At 48.1% G+C, this 10577-nt stretch overlaps 1 protein-coding gene and 1 long non-coding RNA gene across 21 annotated transcripts in view; one reads left to right on the top strand and one right to left on the bottom strand.

The window, feature by feature from the left end:
* Positions 1–1600: 1600 nt before the first annotated feature.
* On the bottom strand, positions 1601–3878 carry LOC116555130. Its single transcript, XR_004270393.1, has 3 exons — positions 3802–3878; positions 2734–2838; positions 1601–1638 (listed from the first exon to the last, which is right to left on the bottom strand). It is a non-coding gene; the product is annotated as an uncharacterized LOC116555130 (long non-coding RNA).
* A 253-nt stretch (positions 3879–4131) lies between these two features.
* The window catches only part of CD44 (CD44 molecule (Indian blood group)), a 94405-nt gene continuing 87959 nt past the window's right edge, over positions 4132–10577 (top strand). For 17 of the 20 annotated variants that reach the window (XM_032283585.1, XM_032283583.1, XM_032283584.1 and 14 more), the window contains exon 1: positions 4189–4422. In XM_032283585.1, coding sequence (XP_032139476.1) covers positions 4356–4422 — 67 coding nt within the window. In that variant the 5' untranslated portion in view covers positions 4189–4355. Of the gene's footprint in view, positions 4423–10577 lie in introns of all 20 variants that reach the window. The other 3 variants (XM_032283581.1, XM_032283571.1, XM_032283570.1) reach the window with 1 other exon arrangement.

Below are 10577 nucleotides of genomic sequence, written 5' to 3'. Positions count from 1 at the left end.
GCTGAGTAGGTGCTAGCACCCCAGACAGATGTGTCCCTGTTTTCAGGTAGCTTAGAGGTCATTGAGTTCCACCATGAGGGAGGCACCCCAGGAAAAGGTCTTGATGTCTTCTTTCACTGACTGCTCATAGTCAACTATGGGTCAGATCTGATTACCCTCATTTTGTGGCTGGGATTACCGAAACTCCCAGAGGTTAAGTCATCCTCTGATAAGGGGGAAAGCCAATGCGCATACCTGGGCTTTCTTGGTCCAAAGCTGCTGTTTGCATTCTGGATTCTCTCCAAATAGTATGATCTTATGTCAACCCAAATCAATCAAGTTTCCTTTCCAGTTTCCCACGTCCCATGGTTTGGCTTAGAAAGAGAGGTGGTGCAACACACCACAGACATGGAGCAGCTAAGAGTTTGGGAAGAGGTTGTGTGACCAGGGTGTGGGCAGGGTGTGTTTACAGTGAAAAATGGAGGAGAGGAGAGCTCAGAGAGGTGATCCAGGAATTCCCAAAGGCAGGCCCTGACTCAGTAAGTCACCAAGTCAGTTATTTGAAATGAGTCATTTGTGGTATGGGGGCAAATGACCTCAGTCCTTTACTAAACTATCGGGAAGCAGGCAAACAAAATACTCCCTGCTGGGGAGACTAATCCTAATTACAACCCCTAGAATTTGCATGCCCCTCTGTAGTTTGTGAAGCACTTTCATACCTGCTTTTGCCTTGGTGGAATTGTTTACTGCACTAATGGAGATGGGACCAGGACTTGATATGGCCTAGTTTGTTGTTTTTTATGTATTTTTTTTAAATAGTCCTTTGTCAAAATGCAATTTCATGCAATATTCTGGTATATAAAACCGATGCAGGTGGAACTTCTGTAGTCAGGATGGGGACTGGGGACAGAGAGGCACAGCTTACTCTTAGGCTTTTACTCTGACCACTATGTCTGCTTCTGAAGGGTCTCTAAGGAACCTCCAGGTTCCATGAAACGCAGTAAGACACACATTGTTCCTAGTGACTACCCACTTCACTTTCTTCCTCCAAGAAAAGAAAGCGAAATGCCTGGAGGTGAACAATGCCACTCCTTGTCCTGTGCTCTTCTCCATGGAACCCACCAGGGCTGGTTTCTCACATGGGTAGGGCCTGAAGCCTTACCCAGGAGCTGGTTTGAACCCCAGTTGTTTGAAGAAATAAAGTGTCCTCTTGGTCACAGACAGCAGCAGCAACTCTTTCCTACAGACTGGCAGCATTTTCCAAGCACCTGCTCTTCAGGTGGGAGTTCTGAGGCACTGTCTTCATTCCAGACAGGCAGCCCTTTGCATCCTGGCCTGCCAGCTTCTGAGTGGCTGAGGACTAGGTTCAGACATGGATTTTTCAGTTCCAAACACTCTTCCTGAAAATGCAGGAGGAGCAGTCTTTAGTCAAACAGGATCTCTGCACCTGAAAAATTTACACTGGGCTAGACAATGGTGGTGGTTGCACAATCTTGTAAGAGTACTACATACCAGTGATATATACACTTTAAAATGGGTGAAATGGGCTAGGCACAGCAGCTCACACCTATAATCTCAGCACTTTGGGAGGTTGAGGCAGGTGGATTCCCTGAGGTCAGGCGTTCGAGAGCAGCCTGACCAACATGATGAGCCCCATCTCTATTAAAAATACAAAAAAAATTAGCCAGGCCTGGTGGTGGGGGATGCCTTTAATCTCGGCTACTCGGGTGGCTGAGGCAGGAGAATTGTTAAAACCCAGGAGGTGGAGGTTGTGATGAGCCGAGATCTGGCCACTGTACTCCAGCCTGGGCGACAAGAGCAAAACTCTGTTTCAAAAATAAAATAATAAAATGGGTGAAATGGCAAATTTTATGTTATGCATATTTTAACATAATAATAATAATTTTAAATATGTACATTGGTTCTTTATTTCCTACAGATTCAAGTTCAAACTCCCTGGCATAGCTTACGCCTTGTTCTCCCCACATCTGTAACCTCGTGTCTGCTGTCTTCCCCGACACCTTCATCTGATTGTGTTCAACCCACGTTGCTCTCCATTCTCTGTACAAGCCATGTTCTTTCACTTTTCTATGCTCAAACACAATTTTGCTTTTAGTAACAATAGCAAACACTTACCTATAGTGCTTACTGCACGCACACATAAACGTAAATCTAATGCTTAATACATGCAGGGCTTTGAGTCATTTAGTCCTCACCAAGTCTATAAAATACATAGATGCTATTATTGAGCCCATTTTATACTTGAGCAAATTAAGTTAATTGCCTTAGTCAAGGTCACACAACTAAGAAGCAGCCAAGATAGGGTTTGGACCTAGGTGTTCTGGCTCCTGAATCCATCCCTGCTGTTTGTCGTTACATAATGCTGCCAATGGATGACTCATCCCTGTAGTTTCATCTGAAGAATTCCCCCTCCTCTTTTGAGACCTGCCTCAAATATCACCTCCCCTGTGAAGACTGCCTGGTGTTCTCCAGGAGAGAGTATGACTCCCTTCTCTAGGAATGGTAGCACCCTGAACACACATATTTTGCAGCGTATTTCACCTTGCGTGGTAATGGCTGGCTTGGGAGTTTGATTCCTTACCAGAGGGTGAGGCCTCTGAAAATAGGGCAAGGTCTTTTTACCTTGATACCCCACAACACTCATGACATATTTGATGAATGAATGGGTAGGTGGATGGTTGGGTGCATTTCTCTCAACTTTTCAATTTCTTGAAATAAATAACAAAATCTTACCTTCCCTCAGAAGTTCTGGCATGGTTCCTTCAGTCTTGCCACAGACACTGATAATCACTTTCACTTTCTGTGTAACTTACTAGGCAAGAAGTCCATGCAGATTTACTTTTAGTAGTTCACATGAACAATAAGTACTGTGTTTGATTTCCAAATATTAAAGCATAGTATATTATAGGTACCTATACAGTTATCATTCAAAGTATGATATTTCAATCTCAAAAGGCTTCCCTTGAAGAATATTACAATCTCTACTTTAAAAGCTGCTGGGTAGAAGAGATGGGAGAAAATAAATTAATGTTTACACAGAAAGGAGGATAATGGGGGCAAAAAATAATAGATAAATGTATGGGTGGATGAGAGAATGAGTAAAATGATAGGTGGATATGTCGTTCATGGATGGATGGGAGACCAGTGGATATATCAATAAACAGGTGTGTGGGTGGATGGGTGAAGAGGAGGATGGTAGATTGTTGTGAGTTTATGAAGAGACGTGAAAAAGGATGTGTGAAATAATGTATGGGAGGATGAATAGAAGAATAGGTGGTTGGATGTATGAATAAATTAAAAGGTGTGTGGTTGCATTAATGGATGAACGGGATGATGGATGGACCTAAGTTGTTAGTGGATGGATGGATGGATGGATGGATGGATGGATGGATGTGAGAGCCCTGCAAGGACATAAGGGAAGATGGGTGGATAGATGGATGAGTGGATGGAAGGATATTTAGGAGGATAAATGAGCATGTATGTGGGTGGCTAGAGAGAGGTGCCCGCCCCCACTGGCTTGAACACATGGGTTGACCGAGCCAAATGCCAGCCCTATGACCGGCCACCTGTAGCTTTCCCTGAGCTGTTCTGACAAGAAGCAAAAACTCATTCAAGCCATGTGGACTTCACTCATTTTTCAGGGGAAAAAGAATGAGTTCTCCCTCTTTCCCCTGGGAAGTTCACCAACTCCCCACCCCTCACTCCCCATCCCTCACTCTCCACTAAGGGCTGGGAGGCATCCAGCCACCCAGAGCAAGACCTCGCCCTGTCTCCAGAACTTCTCCCAGGATATCCAGCTACCTGTGAAACCCAGAGATCTCTCTCCAGCTGGATTCTAACAGAAGTTTAGCGGGAAAGGAGAGGCCCAAGGCTGAACCCAACGGAGCGAGGTTTTAGGATTCAGTCATCCTGTGTCCTGACGCCTCGGGGCCAGCGGGAGGAGAAAGCTGGTGCGTCCCGGGGACTCAGGGGCCGGTGGGGCTCGGAGGCACAAGCACCCCGCGACCCTCCCGGTTCCCCTACCCTCGTCCCCGGCAGCCCCGATTTACAACCTCAGTAGAGCTCGGGGCGACGGCAGAGGGGCCCGCCGAGGAACGCGCTACTTCTTTAAACCTCTGCCGGCAGCTTAGTCACAGCCCCTCTCGCTTGGGTGTGTCCTTCCCTCGCTCCCTCCCTCCGTCTTAGGTCACTTTCAACCCTCGAATAAAAACTGCAGCCAGCTTCCGAGGCAGCCTCATTGCCCAGCGGACCCCAGCCTCTGCCAGGTTCGGTCCGCCCTCCTCACCGGCCCCTGCCCCGCGCCCCCGGGATCCTCCAGCTCCTCTCGTCTGCGCCCTCGGTTCGCTCTGGACACCATGGACAAGCTTTGGTGGCGCGCAGCCTGGGGACTCTGCCTCGTGCAGCTGAGCCTGGCGCAGATCGGTGAGTGCCCGCCGCAGCCGGGGCAGCTGTAAGCTTTGGTGAGGGATGCGCAGCGCCGACCCGGCGGCAGCCCCTCGGGCTGAGTTGGCCCTGGGGGACTAGAGTCAAGTGAGCTGCCAGTGACGTGCACTGGGCTCGGGAAAGCAGGGCTGGGATCCGCGCTAAACCGTTGGAGAGTGCGTCTGTGGCAGCACCATTTGGTTGAACCGAAAAGAGAAAGAGAGCAAAGTTTGTTGGGCAGGCTGCTGGCGCGCAGTTTTGGGCGAGGTCGCTAGAGCTGGAGCACATGGCAGAAAATAACCGTTCTCCTGGTTGCGCGCAGTCGGCGTCTGGACTAACAGGCTCTTGTGCCCAAAGGCTCGCCGAGCCCCACCGGGCTGTGTCTAGGCAGGGCAGAGCTAGGCGGGGTAGGGACTGGGGCTGGGACAGGGCGAGTGGCTGTTATCAAGGTAGTCACACAGGGGGTCACAATTGCACGTGAGAGACTGGCTGGCAATAGGCTTTCCAGAAAGAAGTCCTGGGTTCTCCCAACTCCCCACTGAGCTTTGTTCCAAAGCTTACAGTCCGCACTGTCACTGCCACCTTAGCGCTGTGGAAGCTTGAACCAGCTCTGTAGTGAGCTCTAGGGCGGGTCTCCACGAGATTCCAGCCTGGGACAGGGAGCATGAATAGGAGAGGCAACCACTGGACCAGCTGCTTAGTCCTTGCTACCTCCTGTTTCTGCCAATCAGTGTGGGGAAATCCCAGCAGTAAAGTGGCTCATATTCCCTGCCTGGTAGCCTCAGAGCAGAGAGAGGAGTTTTGATACCAGGGAACATCAGGAACCCCGGAGCTAGGGCTCCAATAGCACATCTGAACAGGGTCGGTGCCTGTCGGTGGCTGTGGAGGGGAGGGGCTGCGTGTGAGGTATTCTAGCACAGCTCAACTCCAAGCATTGTCTTTCTTTGTCTGTATATGTACAGATAATTACCTGGCCGATTTGCTTATCACAGCCAAAATTTTCTTTTAAGAAGGGCCAGCTGGGTCATTAAGACACCTCAGCCTGCAGCAAATTATACTCAGCAAATATTTATTAACCCAGTTCTTGGGGGCGGGGGGCGGTTACTGAGAAAGTGAAACACACAGCCCCACCTGGGTACTTTAGATTGAATACCCACTATAAAGTATCTTGAACTAAGTGCCTTGGGCAGTAGGAAAAAAGTGACCCTACATATAGGCTAGGTAGGATGAGTTCTCTGTGCACACACATCCCCCTTTCTGTGTGGGCCAGAGGTCATTGCTAGGTGGGGATATGGGGATCTCGGATTTATGCTACTGAAGCTGAAATAATAATAACAGCAATAACACAGCCAGGCACAGTGACTCACACCTGTAACCCTGGAACTTTGGGAGGCCAAGGCAGGCAAATCACCAGAGGTCAGGAGTTCGAGACCAGCCTGGCCAACATGGTAAAACCCCATCTCTACAAAAACTACAAAAATTAGGGCATGGTGGTACACACCTGTAGTCCCAGCTATTTGGGACATTGAGGCTGGAGAATCGCTTGAACCTAGGAGGCGAAGGTCGCAGTAAGCAAAGATTATACGACTGCGCTTCAGCCTGGATGACAGAATGTGACTCTGTCTAAAAAAAAAAAAAAAGAAAAGAAAAAGCAATACAGCACTAGCTACCATTTACTGTATATTTTCACTGTGCCAGGCATTATGTCAAATCCTTTCTATGTGTTATCTCATTCTACCTTCACAATGGCCTAGTAAGAAGTTTCCTGTTATCAGGCCCGTTTGACGGGAGGAAAACTGATGCTTAGGTTAAGTGACTTGCTGGCATTCACACGCCAGGAGCAAAGCCGGATGAAAACGCAGCTCCACTGAGTTCCAAAGCCTAGGCTTAGAATGTGTTGGATTAGAATATAAGATGGACACACTCAAAAAGGATTTCAGGGAGGGAAGGATTTCGGTGGACCCTAGGCCTTAGGAAAAGTTCCAAAAGGAGCCGGAGCTCAAATAGGCCCTTGAAAAGCAGAAACAGTCAGAATGGGAGAGAAGTGGGAAGCTGGAGATCAAGAAGAGCCCTGGGCCTGGCCTCAGAGAAGAGGGTCCTGGTGGCTTCCCTATGTTCTCTAGGGAAGTTTATTTGTGTGTTACCTACCAGTGCCATCTTCTGCTTTGTCTCTGGGCATTCTGACTCCTGACTCCTTCCAGCCTGTCTCCCTGATTCTTCTAAAGGGCCCACCTCCAAATATTGGGCAGTGTCCTAACCCTTGGGGTTCTCCCAGAGACTGGCAGGCTCCCTCCTGCCCTGAATTTCCACGGCCCCTTTGCGGAGCATCATTTAGAGGAAGCACAATGAAGTGCCAGTAGCAATAACTGCCCCGGCCCTCGCTTTCATGTGCTTGTAAAGTTGTTTGGCAGGAACTGAGACTTGGAAAGGAGACATGACTTTGTCAGAGGGCTTGGGTTTGGGCATGGGGTGGATGGGGGGAGGCGGACTAAGAAAGAGGAAGGGGGAAGGAAAGGAGCTCTTGTTGCCTCATTCTGGGGAGTGGTGGGCTCCAGACAACCATGAGAAAACTTTAGAAAGGAGCAAGGCTTTTGGGAGGAGGAAGGGGTCCAATCTGTGTATGGGACAGCAAAAAGTGGAGAAATGGCCAAATGTAGTTAAGTGACATTGGACCCAGAAACTTTGAGTTGGGGAACAGGTATCTTGAATTAGGGGTCCTGTGCAGGAGGAAGAAAGTGACCCTTGCTGGATGGCAGGGGGGTTGAGTCCTTCATGCACATGTATCTCCTTTTCTCTGTGGGTGAGAGGGTCTTTGCTTGGGAATTGCGTGCCTAGTGTTGAGAAAGAAGAGAGCATCTGAGAGCCCTGGGGCTTCTGCTCCTTTCTCTCTAATTGAGCATTAGAGACTCCACCTCTTGCTGGGAGTTAGATCTTTGGCTGTGTTTTCCCATGTGAAGAAGCAAAGAGGCAAAGCTTCATCTCTGTTGGGGCTGGCATCAATTAATTCAGGTATTCCCCATTTACACATTGGACATCTACTTCCTGCAAAGGCATGGTGACAAGTCTGTGTGTGGGAGGCTGGCAGCCAGTAGGAAAATGTTCCGGTTTTTTTTTTCCCCAAATTGCCCCACACAGGAGGGGATGCTGGACAGCATGAAATTCTTAGTTTATGACGGATTCCCTTCCATTCATTCAGGAACTATTTCGTGACTCACCGTCATAGACTCAGGGACGGGAACTCCAAGGATCGTTTAGAAAACCTTAAAGAGAGGGACTAATGACTTCCCCTCTCTGTGACTTGTTAAGATATTAGGGCAGGGCACTTTTTATACATTTGGTCTCTGATATATCTCTATCATGAGGACTGTGGGAGCCTCAAACCCACCCCCTGCAGTGAGCAGGGAGGGTGTGGTCTACTGGTGTAACAACATTTGTTTAACGCCTTAAATACTGCCTTACACACTCATTACAATTTTATGTATTACTCTACAATATACCCAATTTGAGTTTAATATAATAATAATATATATCTTTTTTACCATATAGCAAAGTTGGTGTTCGAGAAAGATTTTCTGTATTGTCCTGGGGCTTCTAGCACCTCCTGGAACATCACTAGATGGTTAGGAGCACTGAAGGGTTAAAAGCCTGACACTCGGCTATGGTACCATATGGTCCTATGTAAAGCAGGGTCCTAAGTCCTGAGTCTCTGGGAAATATCACTCAGTGAGCACTGGCTCTATGATAGACATGAAGCTGGGGTAGCACAGGATATCTCATTTCAGCCTCCCAACAGCCCTACACAGTCTCTTAACTCCATTTTCTAGATAAAGAGATCGAGGCTTGGGGAGATGGCATGACTTGCCCCAGGACCCAGTGGTGGAGTTGGGATTTCCCCATCATCTAACATCCTCCCATGTTAGACTCCAATGCTTATGCTCCTTTGATTTGTTACTTTGTGTCTGGAGGACTTTGGAGACTGTGTGTGGTTCGCCCACACTCCCTGCCCGCTGTGGCCAGCATGAGTGAAGCCTTGCATGGGTGGCTTCTCTCTCCACCCCCGGCAGGCTCGGGACTCTTGGCTGCCCTGCCTTGGTCTGTCTCTCCCCAGGTTTGGCCACAGCTGTCAGAGATGCCAACCAAGTTATTTGTAACTAAAATAAGTCACTTCTCTTATCAGAGTCCAGCTGCCCTTCTAGACATGCTCTCATTTGCATGCTTGGAATAAAGGGAGAGGTAGTTGCTTGCCTATAAGACAAGTTAGGGCAATGCCCTCTGCCTGAAAACGAGAAAAGAGGCACCACAGAAGCTCTTACTCTGACCCAGCAAGCATGTCACATGCACTGACCCAGAGACCCACTCCTCACATGCTCAATAGTAGGTTGTGAGACCCCAGGCAGTTGGCTGACATGGGTCTTGAACTGAAACCCAATGTGCAGTTCTAGGTGACACATGGCCACCCAAGTGAGGTTTCGGATCAGCCTACAATGTCAGATGCTTCAAGGCTGGGGTCCCCTGATGGAGAGGAGGTGATGGGAGTTCAGCACTGCCTCCTGGTTGTGGCTGGGGCTGGGGACAAGATAGTGACTGCAATTGTGTTTCCCCAGGACCTTTGTTTTAGCTGACTCCACCCAAGAGCCTGAAAGGGAAGTGGTTCTTGCAAAAGAATGAGCTGAAGCGGGTGGCAGATACTACCAGGGGCCGCGTGGCTTTTAAAGGGGATCTTTTTCTGCCTCAGAGAGAAATTTTGGGGGTTTGCACAGCAAGAAGCTGATGACTCAATTTCCTTTGTGACCCTGCTTTAATGGGAAGGTCATAGGCGTTCTTTAGAATTGCAGAGTAGTACGATGCCTTCTACCTTAAATTTGAATCCCACTTTTCACTCAGCAGATTGAATTTTTTTTTAAGTGTACTCCCCACAACTGCCCAACTGGGTTTGGGGTTTTTTTAAGTGTACCCCCCACAACTGCCCAACTTGCCAGAGTATACCAAGAAGGGTGCTTTCTAAGTTTGTGGTTTTGGAATCTGGCTTGGCGTGGATACAGTCATTGTGCCTTCCAGATTTTCCGGGAGAGTCAGGATCTCAAATATGCAAACACTCTACCAATTGATGTATAGTGTGTATTTTGACTAAACGTTTATATATTTTTCCACAAATAAATGCATGACTTCATGTGATTGAAAGCCAAACACTTTTAAAAAATGCTTTTTGCATAAAGAAATTCACATGTTTACAACTCCTTAACTAGGATGCTGACAATCAAATTCATGTTTGATTCAGGACATGTGTACTTTGGAGAGAAATATTTCATATTCCTCTGCTCTCTATTGCTCAATCACCCCACTGTGTGAAGTTCCATGATAAGCCACATATTTGATTCTTGTTTGCTGGATGTGGACATATACACATTGCAGGTGTGCCTGTAAGTACGTGCCTGATATATCTATGTGTGTGGTGGGAATTGGTGATGCCAAAGAATGCTAAAGACTTTCACATCCCTTAAAGGAGAAAATAGCTACAACAAAACAAATTCCAATGTATCTTTTCCTGTCTGTCTTCTGTAGCACCGGGGGGAGTCCCCTGATACCAGGGATCATGTCACACTTTTGTGGGCCCAGATCCCAGTAGTATTGCTGCATAACTGTTGAACTGCAATGAATGTCTAGAATATAAAAGTGATGGTATCTATATATGTGGAAGTATGCTGTCAGCATGGCTAAGGTGCAAATACACTTTTGTGTAAGTGAGAACTGTGGTGACAGCTGTGTTCCTTGGGACAGGGCTGAGGAGAGCGCTTGGCTGGTTGACTGCCCACCACAGGGCTCATGTTTGGTCTACCCTAAACAGTGAGCTCACCCATCTGTTTGTTTGTGGCTTTGGTGGCTGCCTGCTGTGACGGCTGGGGACATCTGTCTAAAGACAGGGTTACTAGATAGTTTGGCTGAGAAGGGAGTGGGAGCCAGTGAGATGGTGACATCAACCCCAAATTGAAGCCTCAAAACAAAACACTCCCCAGCAGCAGCCAGCTTGTAGTTCTAGTCATTTTGGAGATGTTGATATGAGGCTGGGATCCCTGGGTGAGCGGCCCACACTCCTCCAATCCCCATGCCTGCTTCTGGAAGGTGGTGGCAGAGGAGAGAAGTGGAAGTACTGCACA

The sequence above is a fragment of the Sapajus apella genome, unplaced genomic scaffold (genome assembly GCF_009761245.1).
Source record: "Sapajus apella isolate SASKATOON/1434 unplaced genomic scaffold, GSC_monkey_1.0 scaffold14, whole genome shotgun sequence".
NCBI lineage: Eukaryota > Metazoa > Chordata > Mammalia > Primates > Cebidae > Sapajus > Sapajus apella.
Note: the sequence above shows the minus strand (reverse complement) of the source record. Positions and strands in the feature narration are given on the sequence as shown.